The 13235-nt window shown below is 42.2% G+C and overlaps 1 protein-coding gene across 1 annotated transcript in view; it reads left to right on the forward strand.

Annotated features, from left to right (window-relative positions):
• The window catches only part of EP300 (E1A binding protein p300), a 59585-nt gene extending 46370 nt beyond the window's left edge, over positions 1–13215 (forward strand). The window contains exons 23-31 of the mRNA XM_027885011.1: positions 684–751; positions 2181–2331; positions 2881–3027; positions 3451–3564; positions 5276–5441; positions 6098–6262; positions 7714–7875; positions 8287–8568; positions 9792–13215. Coding sequence (XP_027740812.1) covers positions 684–751; positions 2181–2331; positions 2881–3027; positions 3451–3564; positions 5276–5441; positions 6098–6262; positions 7714–7875; positions 8287–8568; positions 9792–12017 — 3481 coding nt within the window. The 3' untranslated portion in view covers positions 12018–13215. The remainder of the gene's footprint in view (positions 1–683; positions 752–2180; positions 2332–2880; positions 3028–3450; positions 3565–5275; positions 5442–6097; positions 6263–7713; positions 7876–8286; positions 8569–9791) is intronic.
• The last annotated feature ends 20 nt before the right edge of the window (positions 13216–13235 follow it).

Here is a 13235-nt window from a genome sequence, read left to right on the forward strand (position 1 = left end):
TAACTTTTTTTACCTCGGTGATCATATTTAATTTAAAAAACAATATAGTCTTGTTTAGATACTTCATGATTCTTGATCAACATACTGGGTTTTCTTCTGATTGATTTTAAAAGCTTTTCATAAAAGATGATAAATTTTATGTAGGTAAAGTTCTAGAAGAACTTAAATGTGTCATTTCCTGACAGGAAATCTATGAGAAAGCATTCTGTTGTCCCCTCCACATTGCAGTGGAAGAGAGTGGACATCCTGTAACTGAGGAATAATCATAGAATTGTTTCAGTCTGTGGTGTATTTGGGCAAGAAAAAAAAAAATCAGCCTTTTGCTTTGTGTTGTGGTATCTCATCTTCATCATAGACAGCAGTTTGAGCCCGACTGCTCCAAGAATACTTCGAGCAACTATTGTTAGACCTGCCAGTGGAGACTGTTTCCTGGGCTTGCAGGTGGTGACATGGGTGACTGACAGGAGATGCAGCCCCTGGAGCTTAGATCCTCCTCTGCAACTCTGAAACAGTTGAGCTGTTTCTGGGGGCACTGTTCTTTGTGCTGTCTTTTATTTGAAATTTCAGTTAGTGTATTTTCCAGACCAGATAAGTTTTGGTGAAAGATTTTGCTTCTAATGGTAAGGTGCTAGAGGACTGGGTCTGACTTGGGGTGACTTCACTGTCTCCTCTTTTTGCTTCAGCTTCGTCTGTGATGGCTGCCTAAAGAAAACAGGACGAACCAGGAAAGAGAACAAATTCTCTGCTAAAAGTAAGATTCTAACACTTGCACCAACAAATTTAAGTAATGTGTTAATGGGGAAGAGTTAGCTTTTATGCTTATTTTGCATTTATTTTGGTTTTTGGAGTTGGAGGATACTTTCTGTCAATTTTGACCATCGTTTCTGTGATGTTCAGAATTATACTCTGACGTAGAAAATTAATACATTGTTTTAGAGCACTTCTACTGCAAGATATGCACCCTTTTATCTCAGTTGCAGTATTAATAGCATTGGGAAATAGTTGCTGTATGACCGCAGTCTAACTTAAGTTTACGATAACATGTTCAAGTCACTGTGACTGTTGCTCTTGAGAGCTTTGATGGAGATCAAGATTGCATCACCTGGTCACAGAACTCTCTATAGACATATCCTCTTGATCAAGGCAACTGGTTTGTTGGCTGTGTAGGAGGAAATGTGTGCAGTCATTGTCCATCTGTTCTGTAGACAAAATTAGTCTTTCAGAAACTTCTTAGGTTTGTGTACTTCTTATAGATAGTGAGGGTTTATGTTCCTACTGAAATAAAAAAAATCCCTGGCCACCCAATAGCATCAAGATTCAGCAAATAATTCAGTGAATGGTTCAACATCTGAGTCTTTTTTCAAAATCTCCAAAATCAAAACTCCCTAGATTCAACAAGAATGCAGGAAGAATACAAGGGTTCTTTTACCATTTCTATCAGTTTTTGTGTCTAGCAACATGTAAGTATTGCATACTTAGCGTAGTAGAGTGATGTTTAACAAAAGATGTCGAATTGGAGAAATGAAAAGCTGATTGGCGGATGTATAACTCTGCCAGAAGTAATGGCTAGTCATGAGGCAGGTTCTGTTAGACCAAAAGTCGTATGCTCCCTTTCAGCTTTAGGTTTTTGTCAACTAATTTCGTGCTTCTTTTGTATGAAGATTGCTTAAAAATGAGAAACTTCTAAACTAAGTATGTTAGTTGCAGATACAGTTTAATTAGTTTTATTTCGTTTTCTTTCCATTGTTGAAATATATTCTTTTGGTAATTGGAGAGACTAACTTGGCTAGTATGTCTTTGTAGACAGAATATACTTCCAAATGTAAAATCTGTGAAGATATGCCTCAGAGCAGTGTTTCGTAATCCAGTTTAAATAACTAATAACTTCTATTCAGGAGGAACCTTAATTGTGATTGACTTTTAAGACAGATGGAAATTGTTCGAAATTGGATGACATACAGATTCTTCATTCATTTAAATAATGCATAAGCCTTAAATGTGCCTGCAGGGGAAAAGCAGCTCACCCCATTTAGAAGTGGTAGGGTTTAAAGGTAAAGCTTTAATTTATGCTAAAATACTGCATGTGTTAAGAGTCACATTTCATTTAACATCTGAGTAGAGAATTCACATATGAACAGTTCAGTTTTGTATATGTTTGGAGCTGTATTTTTCTCCTGCAGGGTTACCAGCTACAAGACTTGGTACCTTCCTGGAGAACAGAGTCAATGATTTCCTAAGACGACAGAATCACCCTGAGGCAGGAGAGGTTACAGTTAGAGTGGTACACGCATCTGACAAAACTGTCGAAGTAAAACCAGGAATGAAAGCAAGGTGTGTTCTTTCCATTTCTAATTTTACTTTCTTTTGGGGGGTGTGGAAGTTATTTGGACTTACATGATACTCTTTTGATTAAATAAAATTGTTTAGGGTTGGAAAATACCTCTAAGATCGAGTCGGACTGTTACCCTAGCACTGCTAAGGCCACTGCTAAACCATGTCCCTAAGTGCCACATCTGCACGTCTTCTAAATCTCTCCAGGAATGGTGACTCAACCACTTCCCTGGGCAGCCTGTTCCAATGCTTGATAGCCTTTTTTGTGAAGAAATTTTTTCTAAAATCCAATTTAAAAAGACTTTTGTATTCACAACCTCACCACCATCCAGTTCTTGACAAACATGTTCCAACAGCATAATAATTTGTTGTGATGTGTCATCTTTTTTATGGTAAAATGTGGATGCCCTGTATTTGAGGAGTCTGTAAGTGTTTAAAATTGCGCTAAAATTAGTAGTGTAACCCTCATCTGTTGCCTTCATTAGTAGTGACATGCAGTCTCTAGCATGTGAACATACTTGGTATTCCTCTTTACCCTCTAACCTGCAGGTTTGTGGACAGTGGAGAAATGGCAGAGTCTTTCCCTTACCGAACAAAAGCTCTTTTTGCCTTTGAGGAGATTGATGGTGTAGACTTGTGCTTTTTTGGGATGCATGTGCAGGAGTATGGCTCAGACTGCCCTCCACCCAATCAAAGGTGAGGAACCGCAATGAAGGTCCATTTAATTTGGTACTGTTTCAGTTGGGTGAACCTCCTGAAGTTCTGTATAGAGCTTCCTGTGGCTCATGTGAGACCTTTAGTCCTGTTAAACTCGAGAAGCAAAGTAGCTTCTGCGGGGAATGGGCTAGAGTTGCTTCTTACTGGAGATGCTGGCTGGCAGTGTCACCTTAAGGATCACTTGTCAATATTCTCAAGGAAGGGATTGCATAGTTTTAAGGGAGATGAGGTTAGGATATCAAAAGGAGGCCAAGTTTCTAGAGGTAAATTACAGAGACTTTTGGGACTGCTGTTGTAATGGATGCTTCAGATGCATAAAATAACATGAATAAACTTGTAGAACTACGTTGAAATCTCTCTTTCTCCTCATACCTTCTTTGGTTTGTTTTTTCTCTTTTTTAGGCGAGTGTATATATCTTACCTTGACAGTGTTCATTTCTTCCGCCCTAAATGCTTGAGGACTGCTGTCTACCATGAAATACTAATTGGATATCTAGAATACGTTAAGAAACTAGGGTAAGTATGTTTTTAATGTTTTCTTTACAGCATTAGTGGTAGGTAGTTTTTACTGCAAATTAAACTACTGCATTGTGTAGTTCAGAATACAGTGCCTGAGTATCAACTTGTGATAGAATATCGTAGCAACAACGGCGCATAGTTTTAAAAGGAGAAGAGACAAAAAGGGATCACATAAAACTCACATAAAACTTTCTTAAGTCTAAGTAGAAAAAGTGAGCCATTGTCTAGTCCATAAAATTTTGCTGTCCATATTGTTGGTAGTGTAGTCCTTGTGTAATGCCGCTGCTTTAATTAGGTCATTCCTTTGGGCTGGCAAGTAAGTTCTTACCCGTGTTTATAAGGAGAAAGTTAAGTGTATTCTGTCTGCACTGATTAACTCTGTAACAGTTGTATAAGGCCCCTAAGGAATCTCATGCAGAAGGAGTAGTTGAAATGGTGAGAAACTGAAGAGTGAGGAGAGAAAGAGAATATACTTGGGACAGCACAAAGAACAGAAAACAACTGAAGTAATGAGAAAGGTGGAAATTAAATGGCTATGATTACTGAAGTAGGAAGGGCAGTGAAGTAAACATCAGCCTATTGTGAAAGGTATCTGGTGTAGCTTGGTAGAGAGTTATTTGTGAAGAAACTGTTAGGGACTATGTTTAAAGCAGGTCCTTGAGAAAATGTAGAGGAGTTGAAATGGAGCTGAGTGGTACTGTCTTCAGTGAGTATTCTTTAGTACTTCAAAAGCATACATTAGGCTTCTTTCTGGTTCTTTTATTGTGCATTTTCCAACCTGCGAGTCTGTACAACTGCTATATAGAGCTCAGGCCTCAGTTTTGCTTAATGCTATTTTCTGTGCTAATGAATAACATCAGGTTCTCATTTTGGGAAAACAATATTGGTCACGCAGTATCATCTCTCCGTTCTCAGGCAGAAGGAATGACAACTGGCTGCAGTTCCCAGGGTTGGGATAGGGTTCTGCAGAGCTGTTTCTCAACATGGCAAGGATGGTTATTTTTCTCTAACTTGGGAGCTGATTATTCTTCCTACTGGAGTTCTTTTCCAAAACTAATAGAGAAGAACTGAGGATGAAGAAGTGATCTTTGGAGTTGTATTCTCTGCAGCTACAACTATTTGCCTGCCATCTATCTTGATAGTATTCTAGAATGTGCACCCAATAGCATGGGTTGACAGGGACTGTTTATTCCCAGATATAAGGGTGAAACTTAATTTGTAAAACTGATTCTCAAAGTTAAAAACCAGAGGGTTTCCAATAGAAAAGTGGAAATTTTGTGTTTAAGTAAATCTGTTTTTGAAATATTGCTAGATAATGAATTACTGCGTGGTCTTAAGCTTTTATACTGAAGTTCAGTCTCCAGCTTTCTCCCATTAGTTAATTGGGAGATGGCAATTGCAGGTCCATATCAGGCTTTGATTTTTATCTAGGCTGGAAAATGTGCAGACTTTACATATAGACTACTACATATATAGCTCTGAGTTTTAAAAAAATGAGTGAAAAGACAAAAATGTTATTGCCTAAACGCGGCCGGAAGGAACACTGGAATTAAAACGAGAGAACGCTGGAATTAAAATACAGAGCACTGTAGTTATTGTCCGTCTGGGAACTGCGGCCAACTCGGTGGTGACGCCACCTGGTGGCGGAGAGGAGAGCGCGCGAGTGTCGTCAGAGCCCACATGTCCCGTTTTTGTCTAACCACGCCAGGTATACTACTGGACACATCTGGGCGTGCCCACCCAGCGAGGGAGATGACTACATCTTCCACTGCCATCCTCCTGACCAGAAGATACCCAAACCCAAACGACTGCAAGAGTGGTACAAAAAGATGCTGGACAAGTCTGTGTCGGAGCGCATTGTCCACGATTACAAGGTGTGTTAAGTGTAGGCTGGGGGGCACTGAGCACCCTTGTCTTGCCTTTCTTCCTTGACTTATTGTGCCTGATTCTTGGCATTTACTACATTAGTTTTAAGTGAATTGAGCGCTAAAAGTTTGGAGTTAAAACATATCCTCTTCAAAGCATTTAGCTTCTGATATTGTTCTAGCAAGACTTCTGAAATGATTCCTTAGAACAAACTAAATTCTTGAGGAATACTTTAAAAGAGAGCAAAAGAAAATACATGAAATCTTAAATCTTCTTGTGTTAGATAAAATTGGAGGGTTAGGATGTCCATGCAGTTAGATGTATGTTAAATCTTTGGAATTATCAGTACTTCAGCTGTTGTCGAGATTATAGTGATTATATTGTCCCATTTGGTAAGTATGCATATTGAAATCCAGCACATGGTAATGATTTCTTCCTTCCAAGTGGGAATATTTGAAATATATTTGACAAACTATAACTGATGCAGTGTTAAATCTGCACTTAGAATATACTTAGAATATGCACTTAAAATAAAAGATATTGAAATATTAAGATCTCCTTTGTTTGGTCTGCTGATGCCTTTTTTTGTCACTTATTGGGAACTTTGCCTATGGTTATGTGACTTGTAATAGTGGTAACCAGCAGTGGGTTTGCTCTCTTTTAGGATATATTTAAGCAGGCAACAGAAGATCGTCTAACAAGTGCAAAGGAGTTACCTTACTTTGAAGGGGACTTCTGGCCTAATGTTCTAGAGGAGAGCATTAAGGAATTAGAGCAAGAGGAGGAAGAACGGAAGAGAGAAGAAAACACTAGTAATGAAAGCACAGATGTAAGAATGCTTCTACTATCTCATGATCTAATGTAAAAGTTGAGATTATATGTGGCTAATAATAAAAAAAGGAGGGGGCCAAGGCTGGTTAACTGGCCTTTTCACCTTTCACTGTAAGATGAATTTCAATTTTACAGTTTATAAATTAGAGCTATTAAAATACCACTAAGCTACATTTCAATGAACAGCAGCTGTTCATATGGCTATAAACCTATCTAATTACTAAAGACAATTAGGTTGAAACAGCTGCTAGTTGAATATTTTTCTGCTAAAATCCAATTGTTATCCATGTTCATGTTTCCACCTCGACCTGACTTGAAAATGTTCTTCCTTAAGCTTTAGCTTTTGAATAGTGGCTAACTTTTCTTCTAACTTACATGTTCTAACACCAAACTTAGCAGATGGTCTGAGAAGGTAGCAGAGTGCTAGTAGTACTTGACTCTCAATAGGTTTATCTACTAGCTTTAAGGCACTGAGGATCTGAAGCACAAATTACTGCTAAACTGTTGTTGGGCTGCTTTAAACTACAGAAACTTCTTGCTGGTGTCTTGTGTAGGTTTGGGGTTTTTTTTTGAGAACGTGCAACTATGTTTTCACATTCCACAAAAAAGGTATGCCTCTTAATTCAGCAATAAATTTGAAAGTGGACAGATGCAGAATTTATGCATCTGCCTATCCTTGAATCTTCTAAGCTTTTATGGAAGAGGTGGTAAATCTAGGATAAGGTTAGTACTTTGTCTCACACAGTAATACTTGTTAGTTAACTCTGTTTAAATGCTGCTGCTTCATCACTTTATCAGATACTAGATTTTTGTTAGGGTTTAGAATTTTTTTTGCTAAAAGGCCTTTGGATCAAAAAAGTTAGGTTTAACATTACAATTAGAAACTGCTTCTGTTGAATGTTGCAGGATGTGACAGGAGGAAGGTGAAGGCTAGAAATAGCACTGCTAATGCCTTTTGGACTCAGAACAACAGCTTCCTATCAAAATCAGTTTAATGCAGTCTATTAAAAATAAATCTCTTGGAGAGCTGTAGCAAACTAAATTTAGGTGGTTTAAGTCTTCTACTTCTAGTTTGTATGGTATCAGTTGTACTTTTCATTTATTTTTACTTTTGAAATGCATTCTGAATTCATCTGCTGAACCCCTTTGTGATTGTCCAAGAGATTCTTCAGTGTGCAGCTGTATCAGACAAGTTTTATTAAATAATGTTTCCCTTGCACCTCCTGAGCATTTATGCTTTAACTATTTTTAGATGTGTGTCTTACTGATCTTTGATACCTTTTGGAGTGATTCTAATGGAATTAATTTAATGTTTCCGGGGACCCTGATAAGTGTCTTCAGAGTAAATGATTGTGAAGTGTTTTGTCCTGCAGTTACAGAATATTTGAAAGTAATAGAATGCTAAGTGTTACTTGGATACCTGACATGAAATGTCTTTAAAATTACTAGGTGAGCAAGGGAGACAGCAAAAATGCCAAAAAGAAGAACAATAAGAAGACAAGTAAGAACAAGAGCAGCTTGAGTCGTGGTAATAAGAAAAAGCCTGGCATGCCCAATGTGTCCAATGACCTCTCCCAAAAGTTGTACGCCACTATGGAGAAGCACAAGGAGGTAAGAGTTGATTGAATGAGAAATATGTATTTTACTTTAATAAAGAGGTGTACAAAGCTTTGGTACTTCAGAGTCATGCCCTGTAAATTATACAGGTTTGCCTGGAGAGTTGAGAGGCACGCCAGACAGACAAGTGCCAGTAAGTCTGAGCGCTCTTTGCTGCGAGGACAGTGGGGATAAATGCAACTGCACTTGTGCAGAACTTCCTAACAGTCTAGATTGTCACACCAGTTTTACTGTTCAGTTCGGTGTCCCTTACCTAATGCTTCAGAAGAAGGTGAAACCTGCAGGGCACCCAGAGGTGTGAGATTTCCAGGTCCTTACCAAGCACACCATCTGGTGGCACGTCATTCAAGTGTTAGTTGTTCCTGGAACTGTACTCCCTGTGTAATAAGTTGTTTTATTTTTCAGGTCTTCTTTGTCATCCGTCTCATTGCTGGCCCTGCAGCCAACTCCCTGCCCCCCATCATTGAGCCTGACCCACTCATCCCGTGTGACCTGATGGATGGGCGTGATGCTTTCCTAACCCTTGCTAGAGACAAGCACCTGGAGTTCTCCTCACTACGAAGAGCCCAGTGGTCAACCATGTGCATGCTGGTGGAACTGCATACCCAGAGCCAAGACCGCTTTGTTTACACCTGCAATGAGTGCAAGCATCATGTGGAGACCAGGTGGCACTGCACTGTCTGTGAGGTATGTTTGGTAAAGTCTTCCATGTGTCTGTCCCTGTGTCTCTGTGCCCAAAGTGCTTTTTACCTGAACTGATTTCTCATTGTTAACTGATGGAAAAAGATCTGTACAGTTCATCCACTGGCAGTTCAGAAAGAAACGAGAGAAAACATTTTCCAGAACAAGCTGTTCTACTAATCTGCTGCTTGGAGTGATTCTTGTCTTCTACTTCCAATCTGTGGAGAGCCGAAATAGAATTGTGTTTCTTGTAGTTCACTTAAGGTGCTGCTGCTGTTTAAGCAGTTGGGAACTGTGGCAGTTGCTTGAGCTGTAATGGTAGGATGAGCTGATTTTTCTGAAGAGCAGTGCATACTTTCTTCTTGCAGAGTCAGAAGTATTGGGCTGCACTATTTATGTAAATGGGGCTGGTTTTCTGAGTTTTGCTATGCTACAAGTCAGATCCCAGTACTTGGGTAACTCCTTCACTACTCCAGACCACTGCACTTGATCTTCATTGCTGTGCCCTCCAGGAGCTGGACTGTCATTGAATCTGGCTTGAAACTTAGGGGTTTTGCCTGCTGGAAGGGAATAGCTGTCTCAGATTTGGTTCTGAAAAGCTCTGATTTAAAATTTGATGATTCCATTTGCTCTGATTAAAATATATATATGGTTTTATGTTCTGTTACATACCAAAAAATGAATTCTAAATTAATGACTCCTGAGAACTTGAGTCTTTTCCCTAAAGATCAATTGCTAAGCCCAAACTCACGTGCTGTTGCTTTCACAGAAGGTAAATGCTGTTCTGTTCCTCTCTCAGCACACAATGCAGCTTTCATTCTCCTTCTTGGAAAACTGGTACCTCTTCTGCCACTCTTGCCCTCTTCTATTGAAGCAGGAGCAGATGGGCAGCTATTTGTTCTTTGCCTCTTTCTTCTCCTTTCCTATTGGGAAAGAAAGGGGTTTTTCTGGCCCAGCTGAATAATATGTGACTTATTAGCTCGGAGTGAACTTGTCTTTCAAGGTGTATGTATTTGTGTAACTTTCAGATGCCTGTACACCCACACACTTTCCCTGGCTATAATTTGGATTTATTTCTTCTCTAGTACCTCAATAGGGCATGAAAGATTGAATTTTTCCCTAGAGCAACAATTTGACTGGGAGTAATTTGTTGAGGTGGCATGACATCATTTATTTCTTTATTGTATAGAGTCTCCGGAACACTAACTCTTCCTTTGTTGTCTTTCCAGGATTATGACCTGTGCATCACCTGCTACAACACTAAAAACCATGACCACAAGATGGAGAAATTAGGCCTTGGTCTAGATGATGAGAGCAACAACCAGCAGACTGCCACCACCCAGAGCCCTGGTGATTCCCGCCGCCTGAGCATTCAGCGCTGTATCCAGTCTCTGGTCCACGCCTGCCAGTGTCGGAATGCCAACTGCTCACTGCCATCCTGTCAGAAGATGAAACGGGTCGTCCAACACACCAAAGGCTGCAAACGCAAGACCAACGGAGGGTGCCCTATTTGCAAGCAACTCATCGCTCTCTGCTGCTACCACGCAAAGCACTGCCAGGAGAACAAGTGTCCCGTGCCCTTCTGCCTCAACATCAAACACAAGCTCCGTCAGCAACAGCTTCAGCACCGCCTGCAACAGGCGCAGATGCTCCGAAGGAGGATGGCGAGCATGCAGCGCACCGGCGTGGCAGGCCAGCAGCAGGGATTGCCCTCGCCCACGCCAGCCACCCCAACAACTCCAACGGGCCAGCAGCCCCCAACACCACAGACCCCGCAGCCCCAGCCTCCGCCCCAGCCCGTGTCACAGCCTCAGCCCGCGCCTCCCAACAGCATGCCACCCTACACCATGCCAAGAACTCAACCCCCCAACGCTGTGTCCCAGGGCAAGGCAGGTGGCCAGGTGACGCCTCCAACTCCACCCCAGCCACCACAACCACCAGTTCAGGGCCCTCCTCCAGCAGCAGTGGAAATGGCCATGCAAATCCAGCGGGCAGCGGAGACCCAGCGCCAGATGGCACAGGTTCAGATCTTCCAAAGGCCGATTCAGCACCAGATGCCCCAGATGCCACCCATGGGAATGAACCCTCCACAGATAGGCAGAGGTCCTGGTGGTCATATAGATCAAGGAATGGGGCCAGCGGGAATTCAGCAGCAGCCGCCATGGGTGCAGGGGGCCTTGCCCCAAACTCAGCTGCAGCCAGGAATGCAGAGGCCATCCATGATGTCAGTAGCCCAGCCGGGTCAGCCGATGAATATGGCCCCTCAGCCAGGGATGGGTCAGGTACCTGGCACTGCTCAGCCCAAACAACCACCTCTGCCCCAGGCGGCCTTACAAAACCTACTGCGGACTCTCAGGTCTCCCAGCTCACCCATGCAGCAGCAGCAGGTGCTTAACATCCTTCACTCCAACCCTCAGCTGCTGGCTGCTTTCATCAAGCAGCGGGCCGCCAAGTACGCGGGCTCCCAGAACCCGCAGGGCATGGCGGGTCAGCCTGGCATCCCGCAGGGGCAGCCGGGCCTGCAGCCACAGCAGGCCATGCAAGGGCAGCAGGGAGGGGTGCACCCCAACCCGGCCATGCAGAACATGAACCCCATGCAAGCGGGAGTGCAGAGGCCCAGCATGCCCCAGCAGCAGCCGCAGCAGCAGCCACAGCAGGCCATGGCTGGGATGAATCCTCAGGCGCAGCAGATGAATATGAATCACTCGGGAATGGCTCCCCAGTTCCGAGACCTCCTGATGAGACGGCACCAGATGATGGAGCAGCAGCGCCACCAGCAGCAGCAGCAGCAGGGAGCAGGACCGGGGCTGGGGCCGGGCATGGCCAACCACAGCCAGTTTCAGCAGCCCCAGGGCGTCGGATATCCCCAACAGCAGCAGCAGCGAATGCAGCATCACATGCAGCAGATGCAGCAAGGAAACATGGGACAAATAAGCCAACTTCCACAGTCCATGAGTGCAGAGACGGGAGCCAGTTTGCAGCAGGCTTTCCAGCAGAGGCTACTTCAGCAGCAGATGGGGTCCCCGGCTCAGCCCAATCCTATGAGCCCCCAGCAGCACATGCTCCCCAACCAGGCCCAGTCCCCGCACCTCCAGGGCCAGCAGCTCCCTTCATCGCTCACCAATCAAGTGCGTTCTCCGCAGCCTGTTCCCTCTCCACGGCCCCAGTCCCAACCCCCTCATTCCAGCCCGTCCCCTCGGATGCAGCCTCAGCCTTCTCCACACCATGTCTCCCCGCAGACCAGCTCCCCACATCCAGGACTGGTAGCTGCCCAGGCTAACCCCATGGATCAAGGGCACTTTGCCAGCCCGGACCAGAGTGCAATGCTTTCCCAGCTTGCTAGCAATCCCGGCATGGCAGGCCTCCATGGTACAAGCGCCACGGAACTGGGGCTCAGCTCCGAGAACTCAGACTTGAATTCAAACCTTTCACAGAGTACACTAGACATACACTAGACACATTGTAGCATTTTGGGAGCAAAAAAAAAAATTAAAAAAAAAAAAGAAAATAAAAAAAAACTTATTTTCTCAAGACTTTTTGTACTGAAGACAAATTTTTTTGAATCTTTCTTAGCTAAAACAACATTTTTCCCTGGAACACATCTGAACTCTGCAGCAGTAGTTCGTGGTTTTAAAAGCAAACCTACAACGAACCTGAGGGACAGTAGAGTACAAAGAATATATTTTTGTTATGGCTGGAATCATAACCAGTCCTTTTTCTTGGTTTTTTTTTTCCTCGTGTGCGTTGGGGAGGTTGGGGGAGGAGGATGATCTTTTGGTTGTTCACCAAAGGATGCCCTGCTCATGCCTCCAATAGGTTTTATTTTTTTTTAAATTAATGAAAATATGTAATATTGATAGTTATTATTTACTGAGGCAGATGGTAAACATTTTCCCTTTTCTGGTTTTTCTTCATGTCACTGCAAAAAGACCACCATAAAAACAGAACAACAGAAAACACACAGGAGAACCTTTTCCTAAAACCGGAGGACAAAAGGGGTTAATGTTGCTTTAAAAAAAAAAAACATTACATATATAAATATATATATATAAAAATAAATACCAATCTTTTCCTCTTTGGTTGGAAATATGTCAATTCTTTGAAAAAATGTAAAAATATTAAATAACTCAGTCCCCTCCTGAAGTCTACTTTTGTCCTCCAAGAATTTTCTATACAAGAGTCTGAGCTTAAAAAAAACTTCAAGTATTAAAGTAATTTGTACATGTAGAGAGAAGACAACATTTTTGCAAATACACAGGGGCAGCTGCCAAATGGATGTAGTATATATATTGTGGTTTCTGTTTTCTTGAAAGAATTTTTTTTGTTATTTTTACATCTAACAAAGGAAAAAAAAAACATAAAAAAGAGGGTAAGAAACAATTCCAACGGGATAATTTCAACCTGAGAAAAAGTCCCTGGGGTTTCTTCTTTATGCTTGCTTTCTCTCTCCCATGCCCCTTTCCCACCCTCTTCCACTTTCTGTAAAACTTGAAAATAGAAAGCAAAAAAACCCTCAAATGTTGTAAATCATGCAATTAAAGTTGGTTACTTATAAATAAGAACTTTCGATCACTGTATAGACTGTTAAAAATTGATTTCTTATTACCTATTGTTAAATAAACTGTGTGAGACAGACAGTCTGTTTTTAATGTTTCCCTTCTCTCCCACATGTG

Source organism: Empidonax traillii, unplaced genomic scaffold (assembly GCF_003031625.1).
Source record: "Empidonax traillii isolate 1590-97213 ecotype Southwest subspecies unplaced genomic scaffold, ASM303162v1 scaffold159:size1039807, whole genome shotgun sequence".
NCBI classification, from domain to species: domain Eukaryota; kingdom Metazoa; phylum Chordata; class Aves; order Passeriformes; family Tyrannidae; genus Empidonax; species Empidonax traillii.